General features: G+C 51.5%; 1 protein-coding gene across 3 annotated transcripts in view; it reads left to right on the forward strand.

Moving 5' to 3' along the window:
- Positions 1-16,566, forward strand: part of MAP3K14 (mitogen-activated protein kinase kinase kinase 14) — a 41,547-nt gene extending 24,981 nt beyond the window's left edge. For all 3 annotated transcript variants that reach the window (XM_011377108.2, XM_011377110.2, XM_011377109.2), the window contains 13 exons: positions 465-675; positions 776-1,393; positions 2,325-2,462; positions 7,477-7,606; positions 7,837-7,968; positions 8,479-8,583; positions 10,208-10,371; positions 10,865-11,015; positions 12,299-12,655; positions 12,856-12,962; positions 13,420-13,564; positions 14,445-14,545; positions 14,910-16,566. In XM_011377108.2, the coding sequence (XP_011375410.1) occupies positions 465-675; positions 776-1,393; positions 2,325-2,462; positions 7,477-7,606; positions 7,837-7,968; positions 8,479-8,583; positions 10,208-10,371; positions 10,865-11,015; positions 12,299-12,655; positions 12,856-12,962; positions 13,420-13,564; positions 14,445-14,545; positions 14,910-15,074 (2,524 nt within the window). In that variant the 3' untranslated portion in view covers positions 15,075-16,566. The remainder of the gene's footprint in view (positions 1-464; positions 676-775; positions 1,394-2,324; positions 2,463-7,476; positions 7,607-7,836; positions 7,969-8,478; positions 8,584-10,207; positions 10,372-10,864; positions 11,016-12,298; positions 12,656-12,855; positions 12,963-13,419; positions 13,565-14,444; positions 14,546-14,909) is intronic.
- The last annotated feature ends 75 nt before the right edge of the window (positions 16,567-16,641 follow it).

Genomic DNA, 16,641 nt, shown 5'->3' on the forward strand with positions numbered 1-16,641 from the left:
CTTCGACTGTCTCTTCTTCTGGAGGCAACAGAAAACTCACTCTTGTCAATTAGAGCTGAGAATGCCCACCATGGGGTGTGGCCCTCCAAGTCACACGCCCCGTTCTGGGACCTCCAGGGGCAGCGCAGCCTGAAGAGCAGGAACAGAAGTGTGTATCCAAAAGGGCAGTGTGTGCCCACTCACAATGGTAATAACTTTGGTTTTTAGGAAGCTCGCCTTAAGGGCCAAGCACTGAGGTGGGCTTTTGAAATGAACTGTTTCATTTAAACCTCCTGTCTACCTGCATGGCAGAAAATACTACGCCCATTTTATAAATGAGAAAACTGAGGTTCCTGTGAGTTCCCACGTTTACAGAAGTACCAACTAAGCTGGGATTTGTCTATGACTCTAACCGCAGTTACCTAAGCAGCTACATCTTCCTGCCTCTTCACGCTCAAAACGATTATCTGTCCCCTTTCTGACAGCCAGTCCGAGAGCCTTGATCAAATCCCCAACAATGTGGCCCACGCAACAGAGGGCAAAATGGCCCGTGTGTGTTGGAAGGGGAAGCATCGCAGCAAAGCCCGAAAGAAACGCAAGAAGAAGAGCTCGAAGTCCCTGGCTCAAGTGGGAGCGGCCTTGGCCAGACCCCTTCCCAGAACCCCCGAGCAGGAGAGCTGCACAGTCCCCGTGCAGGTGAGATCCGCCACCACCTCAGAACAGGCTCGCGGGGCCTCAAGACAGCGCCTGTGCCTTAGTCCTGGCCCTATGTTCTAACACCTGTTTTTCCCCACAGGAAGACGAGTCCCCACTTGGTGCCCCATATGTTAGAAATGCTCCCCAGTTCACCAAGCCTCTGAAGGAGCCAGGCCTTGGCCAACTCTGTTTTAAGAAACTCGGGGAGGGCCTACGTCCAGCACTGCCTCGGTCGGAACTCCACAAACTGATCAGCCCCTTGCAATGTCTAAACCACGTGTGGAAACTCCACCACCCCCAGGATGTAGGCCCCCTGCCCCAGCCTGCTCACCCCTTCCCCTACAGCAGACTGCCTCATCCCTTCCCATTTCACCCTCTCCAGCCCTGGAAACCTCACCCGCTAGAGTCCTTCTTCCTGGGCAAACTGGCCTGCTTAGACAGCCAGCAGCCTCTGCCCGGCCCACCCCTGGGCAAACTGGCCTGTATAGACAGTCAGAAGCCCCTGCCTGGCCCGCCCCTGCAGCCCAGCTGCCCACCTTATGGCACGCGGGACAAGTTTTCTGTGGAAGAGTACCTGGTGCACGCTCTGCAAGGCAGCGTGAGCTCTGGTCAGGCCCACGGCCTAGCCAGCCTGGCCAAGACCTGGTCTGCGGGGAGCTCAAAGCCCCAGGAGCCCAGCCCCAAAACTGAGGACAGCGAGGGCGTCCTACTTACTGAGGTAAGTAATCTTACAAACACGGATATACACACCACCACCACCAAGTCCAAGGCAGAGAACAGCAGCCGGAAGTCAGCAGGGGCGGGGGGTGCTGCAATGTTAAAAGGAGCATCACTGGAAAGGGGGGGATGGTTTTCTCTTTGTATCAAAGTCACTCATGCATATGACAATGAATGAAATCGTAGCAAACTGCTTATCACTGACGAATAGCAGCCACTTCACCTCCAGGCTCACTTTTCAGTCCTTTTAGCTTTTTCCATTTTTAGTTCTGGTTGGCTGCCTCATTATTGCTGGACTGTGTCTGTATGTGTGTATATTATTATGAATAACACAGATGCTGAACAACAGAAATAAGCAAATATCAACTTCAGAAGTTACCCCATGACCCCCGATATGAAAAATGAGAATTGTGCCCATTTTCCCTACTTTCTTTCTTTCCCCCTTTTCCTCTAATTCTCTTACTAGATCATTTTGTAACTTTAAGTGATTTTCACATTTAAATTTTGGGGTTTTATTCCATCCACTTTTGACATTATCTCTCAGCCCCTGCTCCCTTCACTGTCCTTCCCTGTCTTCAACCTCTTAGCTCCTGAGTTATATTTTCTCTTTGTCAAGGTTGTTGACAATTCCGTTTCTGTCCCACAACCACAAATCTGGGGTGGGGGGGGCGGTGTTCATCACAAGGATCAGCTCGCCTCGGGCAGCATGGAAGGCCGTCCCTCGCCTTCACCCTATACCCACAGCCCCGTCTCTGGGTCCTGCCCTGCCTCTTCCCCAGAGTCCTGCCCCTAACCCAGTGGTGTCTTTGGTTGTGAGGACTCAGCCCAGCACCCTGGCAAGGACACCAGCTGGAGAGCCTTCCTCCCTGTAACCCTTCGTCCCTCCACGGCCCTGGCCACTAAAACTGGCCTGTCTCTTCTGCCAACCCCAGAAACTGAAGCCGGTGGATTATGAGTACCGAGAGGAGGTCCACTGGGCCACGCGCCAGCCCTGCCTGGGCAGAGGCTCCTTCGGAGAGGTACACAGGATGGAGGACAAGCAGACCGGCTTCCAGTGCGCTGTCAAAAAGGTACACCAAAAAAATAAAACAAGGCGCGCCAGAGCTCGAGGGGCCGAAGAGAGAAGCCAGGTGGCCTACTGCGTTCCCTCTGCTTTCCTTCAAGGATCGTCACAGGGCCGCTGTGGGTCTGACTTGCTAACAGCCCAGCTCTCCTAGCTACCCTGGGTCTCAGTCACGTGTCCCAGCCTGGGAGCTGCACTTGGTGAGAGGGGGTGTGAGGGTACTCAGCAGCCTGGGCCACATCTGATGCCAGGGGCGAGTAAACCTGGAATATGGGTGGATCGTCATGAAATTCACGTGGAGCTGAAACTCCTAAAGCACATAGTGGGGCCACCCCACACCTGGACCGAATCACAAGAGCAATAGCCTCCACCTAACAGGAGCCTCCTGGAGAAGCCCATGTACGTGGAAAGTCAGTTCTAGTGTTGACTTTGGGCTCTGCCTCCTGTTGGCCAGATAAAATAAGTCTTGGGAAATGGAAATTACGAGAAATGAGACTTAGCAAGAGAGCCAGGCTTGTCTGACTAGGTTTTTTATTTTTGACGGGGAATCAGTCCTGTGTGTTTATTAACAAGAGTCAGAAAGGAACTATACCTGGCAACATAGGGGTGAGGTACTGGCCAGAAAGGTAGGATGGGCTCCAGCCCTGGGGACTCAAAGGCAGAATGAACCCTTTTTAAGGAAGGCAGGAGAGGATGACTCGTGGTCCTAGGATTTCGATTAGAGTCAAAGGCATGAATCACCTCCCCTGCTCCTTCACCTCACCAATGTTAGAACTGGAAACCAGAGAGGGTCGCGTGCCTTGCCCAAAGCCACACAGCTGGGCCTGGAACTGAGGCCTCCTTCTGTCAGACCACAGACAGGCCCACCAGCGGCACTTCCACAGGCCTCGAGGGGGTCAGGCCTGTTCCTGTTCTGCCACCTTTTCTTCTCCCTCTGACTCTCGGCTCACCTTGACTGGAAGCCACCTTGTCCCCAACCCAAAGCTAGCATCCAGGACCTCTGAAGCCAGAAATCAGGAACATTTTCTTGGGCCATTTCCTTGGTCCATTGGCAAGATGAAATAAGCTAGCTCAGAGAAAGACCTTGTTTTCAAGCAGCTTTTGTCAAGGACATTCTGACAAATGGAAAGGGACCAAATAGCCAGCCAGACCAGGCAGGCCCAGCACACTTAGGCCCTGTGTAGAGTGAACATCAACTCTGCCACTGTCATGGGTGCCTGTAGCTTTAAGGGGCAAAGATAAAAATTATGCTGTAAATGAACGTGGCTTCCCTGGCTTGTATGTGCGTTAGGGTGCACGAATTCTAGAGTTTGGGCTTCAGGGTGATAGGATGAGAGAGGGGACTACCCATAGGTATTACCCCAAACTTCAGACTCAGCATGGCAAATAAGCATGCTCCACCCCCACCACCCCACACTGACCAAAACACGTGCGGAGTTCTTGCCACCGTGGGTCATCATCTTCCACCGGGATGCCAAGGCCACGTGCCTGACCTCCTCAGCTGCAGCTCCCTTCCCAGGCCACTGGAGAAGGCTCAGCTGTCCCTCCTGTGAGGTGGGTGGGAGGACAGTGAGAGGGTGTGAAGTGTCCTGGAGATGTGCTGGGAGCTTAGTCACTGGCCTTCTCAGCTGTTCCCCTGCTGAGGTTCTCAGCGTCCCAGGCAACAAGGTAAACAACCCCAATATAGTAGAAGAGGACAAATACTCTATTTCTCACCTCCCCAAGGCAATCACAAAGCTCCAAGCACAATGCTCTGACTTGCCACCATCAGAACTGCTTCTGGAGCCCACCATAGTGTCTACTCTCAGAACTCGGCCCCCTCCTGTCCTAGGTCTCAGTGGAGACAGCCTTTGGGCAGCCCAAACAGTTGCCCTTGGCTGGGCAGACAGCCCCTCCTTCTTCTTCTTCCTCTTGGGATGGGGTAGGGCAGGCAGCGGGGTCCTTTAGGGTGTTCAACTGAGAGATCTGAGAAACAGTTCCCAGCTAAGGGGGTAAAATGGGGTGAGGGATGGGGGTCAGAGGTCAGGCTGCACCTAGGGTCAGAGCAAGTCTCTGCACTCTCCACTCCCTGTCGGGGATCCAGCCTGAGGTGAGGACAGCATTTCCTTGGTCCTCCTCCTAGAACAGCCATGGCCCCAGGTCACGAGTCCAGGGTTTAATGTAGGATTTTTGTTTGTTTAAGGTTTTGTTTGATGTTACTTTTAATTGCAAATAAATACAGGTTCATTTTAAAAGAATTAAAATGATACCCAAAAAGCAAAAGTCTCCCTTTTCCCCAATCCCATTTTCAGAGGTACCTTCCCTTTGACATCTTTTTAGACTTGTTATACATATATGAACATGTAGTTATTCCCTTTGTTAAAATGAGACTGTGCCACAGAGGTCCTGTGCCAGGTTTTTTTCATGTAATAACATATCATGGACAGATTTCTTTACTGATGTATACGTATCACTCTGGCGCTTATTATCAGTCAATGTAGAAGTTCTCATCCTAGTCAGCAGGTGAAGTCATGAGATTCAGAAACTCTTGGACCTTTATTCTAAATGTGTGTGTGCGCATGTGCACACATGTGTGATGTATGGATACACACACGTTTTCAATGGGGAAGGGTTCGTATCATCTGTCAGCTTTTCAAAGGAGTTTATGGCCCTAAGTGTTAACAACTGTTCGTGTGAGAACATCTGGCTTGAGGATGGCATTCTGGGAGCCTCCTTTTGACTCTGCCTCTGATCGGGGATAGTGTGGCCTTGGCCAAGTCAGGCCAGCTGTTACCAAGCACCTGCCCTATGGAGACAATGAGATACCACTTCATAGGCTTTTGCAAGATGGAAACGATTAGAAAGTGCTTAGAACACTGCCTGGCATGTGTTCAGTGGGCCTTAAATATTAGTTCTCGTTAACATCCTCATCACAGTCCCGCCCCTCACTCTCTGGAAGTCCAGAGAGGGGAGGTGGGCCAGATGGGCAGCTGGCCTGGGCTAGATGGCCCGTCTGCGCTCCCCCACCTGGCTCCCTTGGGATGCCCTTTCAGCTCGCTGTCCCTGAGCTGGCACAGATTTCTAAAGCACCTTGTGTTTTGAAGGGTCCCCTCTGACCCTCTTTGGTTGTGTGAGTGGGAACGTTTTTAACGTTGCCAGAACACTCTAGAGGACTTATGGATCTCTTAAAAGTAAAAGCAGAGGTTCCCAGACTTTCTTGATTCATAGCCCTTAACATCTCAGTAATTTTTTCATGGCACCCCAGGCCAAAACAAATACCTAACAAGCACCTTATTGATTTATTAAGTGATTAAGTTACTAATAAGTCTTTATCCTAACAACTTAGTAGCCGTTTGAATAACAATACGCATTAAGTTGAAAGAAAAAAATGTCCTTCTGTTCCTAAACAACCATAATCGCTGAGAGATACACTCCTTGTTGACTCTGTCAGAAGCTTGTCAGACTTTGAAATCAGGCTAGACACCATCACCTTCATTTCCTGCTCCACATTTTCTCCCTGAAGTAGTTTTTATCACAGCGGCCTCCAAAAACCTAGCTTCATAAAGATATAAAAAACCGAGTTTCATAAAGATGTATCATCAAAAGGAATGCAGTGTGATTTGATGTTGAAAGTGAACTGTCTCGAGCTGCTGGTTCCCCCAATGTCCCACCAACGTGCATCATCACCGTTTCCCTCAGAAGTGAAAAGATCCCGAAGTGCCCTTCTGAGTTCTCTGTGGTGCCCCGAGGTCCTTCGGCTCCCAGTTGTCAGGTTAAAGATATTTGCTAATACAAGCCCCTTGGTGAATTAGTTCCAACTCAGGTTCAGAGCTGGAAACACTGACAAAGAGTCAAAGTTCATGTGAGTTAATTAACGAAACCAGACTTTCTTTACATAACCAGAAGACATTTTCCACTGATAGGCAAAAGTCCAAAACCCCCACATCGTCAGAGCTGCTGTTTGCCAAGTCAGCAGGTCTCCAAAGAAAACTCTGCCAGGTCCTGACTGATTTCTTCCAGGCTGGGTTTTGCTACCACTGATGCCCCCTAGTGGTACCTCTCAAGGAAAACGTGAGAACGAGCAGTACCCAAAAAGGAGAACAAATCCATTAGGAAGTCTTAGCATTTAATAAGCTGCTCTTATTTGAGTGGAGAGAGGAGGTGGGAAGGTACCATTTCCTGAGCACCCACTGGTTGCCAGGCCCACTGTTGGTTATCGTCCCTCCAAATCCTCACTGAGCAGATGCCACTGTCCCCACCTTTCACATGGAAACACGTAGATTAGGGGAAGTGATCTACCTTTGGATGTGGCCCAGCCAGGGTCTCAGCCCAGAATGTTTGTATCCAAGGCCTGTTTCTTCCTGCCATGTTATACTGGTCCCTGTAGAAAGGAGCGGGTGGTCCCAGATCTGTCCATCCACAGCAGGACAGGCCTTGGCCAAACTCCTCCCCAGAAGCCTCTCCTGTGCCCAGATGCTAAGGAGACAGCTGCAAACAGTAAACAAACAGTGCCGTGTCTACGTGGACATTTTAGTCCTCGGGGGAAAAGACAGTCATAAAAGTTGTGAAGGGAGCTGAGGATCCAGAGGCATTTACAGTCAGAATCTTGGCAGCCTCACCTCTGGTTTCAGATAAATCAGAAACCCAGTATCTGAAGAGTAGACGTGACTGTCGATAAACAAAAGGTCCTGTGCCCTGGAAATTGCCCAGACATTTGTGTTGGGGTGAAAAAAGTTCTGTTCTGCAGATTCGAGAGCGGGCAGCATGCCAGGAGCCTGGATGAGGATTACGGATTTTGTGTGACTAGTATTTTGCCACGTCAGCACCGTAGAACTTTAATCAAGTCCTGAGAGTTGCCGCTGACCCCAAGGGTGCATAGTTTAGTCTCTGGGGGTCCAACAGGCTCACCCGGGGCCCTGCCCAGCCTCATAATTGTCTTGGGAATATCGGCAATCTGTGCAGGGAGCACCTATGGTTCTGACAGGATGACAGGAAGCCCACCCTGGTCCCTCACCCTGACTTCTACCTCTGGGCCCTTCCAGGTTCCAGTTGAAGTGTTTCGGGCGGAGGAGTTAATGGCGTGTGCTGGACTGACCTCACCCAGAATCGTCCCTTTGTATGGTGCAGTGAAGGAAGGTCCTTGGGTCAATATCTTCATGGAACTGCTGGAAGGTAAGGAGCTAGATCCCGCTCTTTCTCCCTCAAAATTCAGAGCCAAGGGTTTCCCCAAGTCTTGCCCGGGTTGACCTTGGTGCCCAATCAGTCAGTCCATTTTTTACCTCTCGACCCTGTGACATTGGCAGGAAAGGCCTGCTTTTCCACCAGCTGCCCTTCAAAGTCCTTTGCCCGTGGCTTGGAGGCCTGAAAAAGCCCCGTGTAAAGACCGGCCGTTGGTCTCCTAGGTGGCTCGCTGGGCCAGCTCATAAAGCAAAAGGGCTGTCTGCCGGAGGACCGGGCCCTTTACTACCTGGGCCAGGCCCTGGAAGGGCTGGAATACCTCCATACCCGAAGGATTCTGCATGGCGATGTCAAAGGTGAGGCTCGGGCCCCCATGGCCCTGGTCCCCAGTGGGCTTCTTCCTGGCCCCATCCTGCCCAATTTCCTCCCCAGTCTCCTAGGCCTCCCTGGTGGTCTCCAGGGGCAGGGCCTGAGTCAGGCTAGCAGGGCTATGCCAGTGGGGAGGGGATGTGTGTTCTCCAAGCCTTCAGCCTGGCACTGTAGTTCCCAGGGGTGGTGCCCACAGAGAACTGTAGGTCAAGCTCCTATACACTGGTGACCACTGGGGGAGGGTGGGGGTAGCAGAGTTGAGTGGCAGCGTCCCCAGGAGGAAACTCAGTCCCTGTCCCCTCACTCTTGGCGATCCTGCCTGCTACCTGCCTGGAGCCTGAACTGATACTCTCCCTTCCACCATGACTAATGAAAATAATCAGAAGTAGCAGCTGCCACATAGGGTCAGCCAGAAAATTGCCTCACTGGAGGTCCAGGTTGGGCCGGGACCCAACATGACTCACCTGTTCCTTCTCTTCCCTGGTGTGGCCTGGCAGCTGACAATGTGCTCCTGTCCAATGACGGGAGCCGTGCAGCCCTCTGCGACTTTGGTCATGCTGTGTGCCTTCGACCTGATGGCCTAGGGAAGTCCTTGCTCACAGGTAAGTCCCCCACACTGCTCCTCCCCACAATGATTATTATAATAGCCAGTAGCCTTTACTAAGCATTAGCTGTATGCCTTCTCCTTTACCTTCCAAATGGCAATCAGAGACGTGAGAACTTTATGTCCACCAGTATACTTCAGCCCTGCCAAAAACCCTTGGTTCTCGTAAGGCTTTTGTTGTCATGCTTAAATGTAATGATGCACATCAGGTTCTCGTTTCTGATGTTCCTTTTACACAGAGAAGGGAACAAAAAAGACGTGTGCCTCACCCTAGATCCTAGGTCTTCTGCCTCGGAGCCCACAGGGCTCCATCCCTCTTGTCCAGCCTTTTTCAGGGAGCTGTGCTCCCAGCCTGTGACCTCGGCCTTCCCATGCCTCTGAGAGCACAGTTTCTAGAAACACAAAGGCCTGGGCTCTGTAACTGGAGAAATATCTGATGTTGATAAATATTTTTCTGATTTTTTTTTTTTTTGCAATATAAAATCTTTTTTTTAATTGTTTTATTTTTATTTTTATTTATTTTTACTTTTTTAACATTTTATTATTTTTATTTATTTCTCACCTCCCCTTGGCCCCCCGCCCTGGTAACCACTAGTCCATTGTCCGTGTCCATGAGTCTCTGTTTGTTTGTCTTGTTCATTTATTGCTTTTAGGTTTATATCTCCCATATAAGTGATATGATGTGATTTTCAAGCTTTTCTGTCTGGCTTATTTCGCTTAATATAATTATTTCAAGGTCCATCCATGTTATTGCAAATGGCAGCATTTCATCTCTTCTTATGGCTGAGTAATATTCTATTGTATATATGTACCACATAATCTACACCCAATGTAAAGTATTTGGCAACTACACAGTTAAGTGGACTAGAAGGGGAGGAAAAAAAGAATTCTCACCATTCCTCTTGCCCAGAGAGATAATCCTGAGTATTTTACATAATTCTTTCCACATCTTCTTTTTTCCATTACAACACAATTTTGTGCCCTGCTTTTTTCATTTTAAATCTTCTCTTTACTATTAATATTAAGCATAAAATTATTTTATTTTGAACAAAGGAAAAGCAATCCTTTAGAAGTGATTATTTGTTGTTAAAGGACTGTGTTGGTAATTCTAAAGATGTAAATTGAACATGGACGCCTTCTATCTACTTTAAAATAACTTAGTGTTTTTTCTTATTACAAAAATCATTTTTTTCTAATATCTTTTGCAGAAATTAGAGCTAAGCAAAAATAAAAACTACAAATCACCAGAAAAAAAATATCGTTTAAGTCTGTTATCAATCCTTCAAGTCTTTTATGCATATAAGTTTATTATTTTTTTCACTTACTAAAATTTCAGGAACATACCATTAATTAGTCTTCTACAACCTAATTTTCAATGGTCAGGGGTCTCCCCATTTTTAAAAAGCTCTTTAAAGGTTTGGTCCAAAGGACAGAGTCCGTATTTAGATGATATGTTCTTTGTACCAGTCCCCAGCAGGGTTGATATGGAGGCTTTATCTCTGTGTAAAGTACTTTAACAGAGACAAATTCAAGGCATCTCAGGAATGGACTGAGGTGGTCATTGCCGAGTTCTTGCCCATCCAAGGTGACAGGTGACTTTTCTGTCTCCCTTGCCTCCTCAGGGGACTACATTCCTGGCACAGAGACCCACATGGCTCCAGAGGTGGTGATGGGCAAGCCCTGTGACGCCAAGGTGGACGTCTGGAGCAGCTGTTGCATGATGCTACATATGCTCAATGGCTGCCACCCATGGACCCAATACTTCCGAGGGCCACTCTGCCTCAAGGTCAGTGACAACACCTGGGACAGTCAGGAGGGAAAGCCAGCAAGGCCACAAGGCCCGGGCTGCAGTCTCGAAGTGGCCTCCCATTTTGGCTACACTTTAGTGGCAGGTGGGAGCAGGGAAGAGGAAGAGGCCTTATCATAAATGTGAGATCCTGATGATAATACTTACCCTCTAAATCTGAGAGTCCAAGGGCAGAGCTAAGGGAGGATTTCCTCCAGTCAAGGCTCTCCTCTGTCCACACCCTGGGCCACTTCTGCCTGCCACTCGTGACAGGCTGGGCCCAGAGGTCACGGGCATCTTACTGTGTCTGGCTCTGGCCTGTCCTACCTGGCCCCTTTTTCCCCTTTTCTTGGAAAAGTCTCAGCCCTCACTCTACTCCTTACGACTGACCCCGGGAGAGCAGGGTAGGAGAGTGGGGCGAAACAAGAACAGAAAGCTGGGTGCTGGGCAGTGAGGGGGAGGCAGGCCTCACATGTTGCCTTCTGACCCCTAGATTGCCAGCGAGCCTCCGCCTGTGAGGGAGATACCCCCTTCCTGTACCCCTCTAACAGCCCAGGCCATTGAGGAGGGGCTGAGGAAAGAGCCTGTCCACCGAGCGTCCGCGGTGGAGCTCGGGGGCAAGGTCAGCCTGGCACTGCAGCATGGTAAGACCCTGCACTGGCCATAGCGGTCAGGAGAGGTGGTGGGGCGGTGTGTTGTCAAGAGCAAGGTACTCGACCCGCTAGAGCCTTGCTTTCTGCACATAGAGCGTGGGGATGGCGCCAACTTCAAGCTTGTTGGGAAAACTGAGGTGGTGAAGAGGCCTCAAGAGATGGGGGAACAGGGCTACGACACATAAATGGGGGCTCAAACTCATCAGTAATCAGAGAACGTGAAATGAAGCCAGGTGTCACTCTTCAGCCATTCAAGTAGGAAAAATCCAAAAGTTGGTAGCACCAAGTATTGGTGGGGATTTGGGGCAGGAGCCCCCAGGCTCTGCTGGAGGGCGCCTGGCAGCACTCAGGCAGACATCTGCAGACCTGCGACCCACATTCCACTTGGGGGCACGCTGCCAGAGGAATTCTCACCAGATCCATAAGGGGACATGCTGAGGACGCACACTATAGCATCGTTGTGGGTGGGGAGTTGGGTGGAGTTGGGTGTCTCTCCCTGGGGGAGTTGAGAGAGGCCAAGGGCAGGAGACGCCCCATGGAGCACTATGCAGCAGTTAAAACAGCTCCATGTCCACAGAGCAACCTGGCTGGGTCTCAAAACCATAGTGCTGGGTGAAAAGAGGACCAGAGTGAGGCCTACAACACAATTTTAAAAATCAATAAATGAAAACAACACACACTTTGCAAGAACGAGATCAAACCTAAAGTGATACATCAAACATAATAGAATGTCACCTGGCGAGTGGGCAGAGGAAAGGCAGTGGTTATAGAAACAAAAAGAGAATAGATAAAACAGGAGAGAGAAACCTTGCATAGCCCCCAAACCAAACAAGTTATAAATAAAAGGGTGGCCCTGGGGCTGAATTGCCCCCCACTCCAGAGAAACGGTGCCCTCAGGAAGCCCTGACTGGGGAGGGAGGGGTAAGAGAGGCAGAGAGGGCCAGTTTAGCTGGAAACTCTGAATTGGTGTTACCCTAAAGCAGATAAATCTTCTCTTTACTATTAAAGTCCTTCTCTGGAGCCGATTGTGTCATTTTTTAATTTGCTACTGTTAACCTAGGAGGGAAATGGAATAAAAAACAGAAATACTGTCCTACTCTCATTATAGGAGGCCATCTGATGGAAGAGGCCTCTGGAGACCACACACTGCCCTCCTAGAGTGTGTCCCTTAGCAGGGCAAGAGTCCTCCCTCACTGCTCAGGAAAGGCCATGTGGCCTGGCCTAGTCTGTGGTTGCCTGTGTCCACCTGACCACGTGCACTCTCTGCTTTGTAGTGGGAGGTCTGAAGAGCCCTTGGAGAGGAGAGTATAAAGAGCCAAGACATCCGCCGCCACCAAGCCCGGCCCACTCTCACCAGACCCTGCACGGCCAGCCAAGGGCGTTCTCGCCAGAGGCTCTGGGGCCCCAGCCAGCTGACGACACAACGGGCGGCGCCCCCAAGCTCCAGCCGCCTCTACCCCCAGATCCCCCCGAGCGGAACAAGTGTCCAAGCCTGAACTGGGGCAAGGAGGAGTCTGGGACGTGGGAACCCTTGCCCCTGTCCTCCCTGGACACAGCCCCTGCCAAAAACCTGAGCTCACCCGAACGGAAGGCAACCTTCCCGGAGCAGGAACTGCAGCAGCTAGAAATAGGTACGGGCACTGCAGCCTCTGGGTTCCCAGGCTCAGGCCTGGGCCCCACCACTGCCTGGCTTCCTCCTCTTTCCAGACAGCGTAGGTTCTCTTCCAGCCCCTTCCCCAGAGCTCAGCTCCTGCAGTTTGTGCAGGAAGAACCCTGACAACACAGCTGGACCCCTCTTAGTCTCACAGCTATCATCTGCGTTTCTCCACAGAATTATTTCTGAACAGCCTCTCCCAGCCATTTTCTCTGGAGGAACAGGAGCAAATTCTCTCATGCCTCAGCGTCGACAGCCTCTCCCTGTCAGATGACAGTGAAAAGGTAAGTTGGCCATGGACCAGTAGCCAGGGCACAGAGCAGGTGGCTTTGTGTGCAGCTGGTGAATAGGCTGTGTGCAAGTAGTGGGTAAAAAAAAGGGAGGGTGACAGGGGTCACCCCTTACTGCTGGGAGGGGTCTTCACAGGAACAGGGGGCCCTAGTGTCTCAGAGTGAGACAATCCATCTTCAGCACACTTGGGAATCAGAGTGGTCTAGCTACTGGGATAGTGGAGAAGGGGGCTTGGGCTTTGGTCCCCATAGAAATCCTTCTCACCCTCCTCCAGCCCAGGAGCTCAGCCCCCTGCTTAGCCCCGAAAGTGCCCAGGAGAGCCATATTCCAGCCTAGCACATGAGCAGCTCCTCGCCCCACTGGAGAGCCCCTTTGCCCCCAAAGCAGACCGAGGCCAGAGATGGTTCCCTGAGCTCAAGGCCAAGTCCATTCCCACCCTTGTTGTTCCAGAACCCGTCGAAGGCCTCACAGAGCTCACGGGACACCCTGAGTTCCGGCGTGCACTCGTGGAGCAGCCAGGCCGAGGCTCGCAGCTCCAGCTGGAACATGGTGCTGGCCCGGGCACGGCCCACCGACACTCCGAGCTATTTCAACGGTACAGTCCAACACCCACCTGCTCAGCAGCCCCCTAGCACCTGATCCACCTGGGACCGCAGAACCCGAGAGGTTTATGACCCCCTTCCCCTGGCCCATGGTGAAAGGAGAGGAAGGCACTGGTGCCCAGAACTTGAAGTACCGGGTCATTAAATTGGTTTAGAGCAAAGGCCCTGATCGCCCAGGAGCCGTTCCTAGTAGGCAGAGGGACCGTTGCCCTTCATGGGCTGCTGATGGCATCTCAGAAGTCAAGGGTCGAGAGTCCTGGCCTAGAGTCAAGAAACTCAGCAATGAATGTCTTCTGAAGGGAAAAAGAAAGAACAAGACCCCTATGAGCATTTAAATCAAGAACTCAGCAACAAGTTGGCTGGGATCCTCTGGGATTTGAAGTCAGAACTGGAGAAAGGCAACACACATAGAACTTAGTTTTCAAGCTTGGTTGCATAAGTTATGTTGTGATTTCAATAGAATAAGGGTTTCATCAGCTCACAGTTCCCTGGCCCTCCCCATGGCCAGTGTGACTCATGGCATCAAGCCCCCGCAGCCTGGCCAGAGTCTGCTCCAGCTCAAAGAAACATTACAATCTAAGTTGACCACAGTCTAATTTAAGAATCTTTGTTTCCAGTTCCTTTCTGCATTGTATGCACACTGGAGTACTACTTCCCCATAGGAGCCAACCTTTAGCTCTTTGCCTCGTGCAGGCCAAATTCTGCTATTGACCAAAAATGGCCAGGAAGAGCTAGCAGCTTTATACCCTTATGGCCGCTCCAGACGAAATATCATTTCTGCAGCTTCCTCACATCCAACCAGCTTCCTTCTACTTAGGGCTCCTTAGGGAGGCGGCAGCTGCTCTCCTGACAGTCACCTTGCTTGCCTCCTAGGTGTGAAAGTCCAAATACAGTCTCTCAATGGCGAACACCTGCATATCCGAGAGTTCCACCGGGTCAAGGTGGGAGACATTGCAACTGGCATCAGCAGCCAGGTAAGGGGGCAGGTACATGCTTAGGAGCAGAGTCCCAGAAGCCAGTGCACGTGCCCCTGCCCTCCAAGAGGAAGGCTTCTGAATAAACAGAAATGGCACCGTAAAGAATGGTTGGCCCTTATGTCCCCCAAGGTCTCAGGGCAAGACTGGTGGCAGTGACTGAGAGGTCCTCAGGACCCACCTTTGGACCAAGTGAGATTCTCTGAGTCCTCCAGAAGAAAAGGCAGATAGGGCCCTCAAGGCCGACTGCTTGGCTGGAGGGAGGCATCTCCCAGTGCTGTAGAAGAGCGGCAGCTTCACACTGCTAGGTAGTTTCTGAGCACCAGGCCACTGTCTCAGTCCCACTGGCTTTTTTCTGCCCCAGATCCCAGCCACAGCCTTCAGCTTGGTGACCAAGGATGGGCAGCCTGTACGCTATGACATGGAGGTACCAGACTCGGGCATTGACCTGCAGTGCACCCTGGCCCCAGATGGCAGCTTCGCCTGGAGCTGGAGGGTCAAGCATGGCCAGCTGGAGAACAGGCCCTAACCCAGCCTTCCTCCATTGGCTCCACTCAGCCAGAAGCAGCCTTCCTTCTTGGTGCTCGATGCTGTCGCCGAGACACAGGCTCAGCCCGCTCTCAGGGATCTCAACAGTGGGACCAGGGGCAAAATGGGAGCCAGCAAAATGCCTCCCAGAATTTCCTACCTGTGTCCTGCCTGACCCACCAAGAGAACACGCTGTGCCCACATAAGGAGGAAAAGGACGGCAGGAAGCTCTTCCCATGGGGGACAGAGAGAGTCTTCTCTGCCCTGGTCCAAACAAGCTGGCTTGACCCCTTTAGATCAGAGACCACTTGCTGGCAGTCAGGGGAGAGCAGCTTCCGGCCCGGGTCAGGGAGGGGTGCGTGAGCCCCTCAGTCTCCCGGCAAGTGTGAGGGTGTCTAGTGTCTAAGGACCCACACCCAGATCCGGTTCAGGACCAGGCAGCAGATATGCCCACCGTTGGGTTAACGGGGTCCTCAGATCCCCTTGCCTGGTCTTGCCTGGCCATCGAACCCCCTTTTAGATCTGGGAACTCTTCAGACAAAGTCAGTGAGGAAGGAGCGCCTGACACTAAGTCTCCCCGGGGAGAATGCACACCTTTCCGGTGTTGCCACACAGGTCCTGCGCTGAACTAGCTGCAGCCAAGGACCAAAGAAGGTGTTTAAGTGATATGGTTCTCAGTCCCCAAGCACATGTCCCTTTGTTGCTGGCCACCAGTCTTCCCCAGAACAGCAGGCGCCAAGCCCCAACTGCAGGCCCAGCACTGCCCCTGACTAAGCTGGCACTCAGTTCCCTCACCTGTAAAAGTGAAGGATGACATGAGACCTACCTGACAGGAACTGTCTGAGGACGGGGCATGATAGATGCAAAAGAAGGCAGCAGACATAGGTGCTACTGTTACCCGAGCCACAGCTTTCAACATCTTGCACACCAGCTTCCCGAGACACAGCTCAGGCATCAATCATACCCACGCTGACCCTGCCTTACCCCTGGTCACAGGGGCACTGCCAGATGCACTTTGCACTCTGATGACCTCAAAGCACTTTCATGGCTGCCCTGCAGAAGGGCAGGTCAGTGGTTCTGCATGAACACAAGCGGACTAGGAGATGAAGAGACTCAAGTCTTGACCTGTCTCCACACATGTGACCCCTTAAATCTCTTTCAGATTTCTTTAAGATGAGCACCCCGCCCCCCAACCTCCCCATTGCCCCAGCCCAGCCTCTTCTGGGGGAAGCTGATCAGGAGTCATGTAGCATTAATCAACTGTGAATCACTGGGGGTCAAGGGGCCTGCTATCCTCAGCTCCTGGGGGTTAGGGGATGTCCCCTGAGATTCCTCCTTGGGAGAAGCTTATCTCCATGTCTTGCAAAGGTGTCCCGCTCCCCAGGGAGAGACCCCTGCCCCCAGCACATGAAGAACTGCAGCCTTGGTACTGCGCGGTTCAGGTCATAGAGAACTCTTTGTAAGCAATAAAGTTTGGGGTGATGACAAATGTGTTTAGGCCACGGCTATCTCCACTCTCTCCTGTCTGCTTACTGAACCTTAGATCCTAACAGCTGCTTCCCTTTGCC

This window comes from Pteropus vampyrus, unplaced genomic scaffold (assembly GCF_000151845.1).
Source record: "Pteropus vampyrus isolate Shadow unplaced genomic scaffold, Pvam_2.0 Scaffold306, whole genome shotgun sequence".
Classification (NCBI taxonomy): Eukaryota; Metazoa; Chordata; class Mammalia; order Chiroptera; family Pteropodidae; genus Pteropus; species Pteropus vampyrus.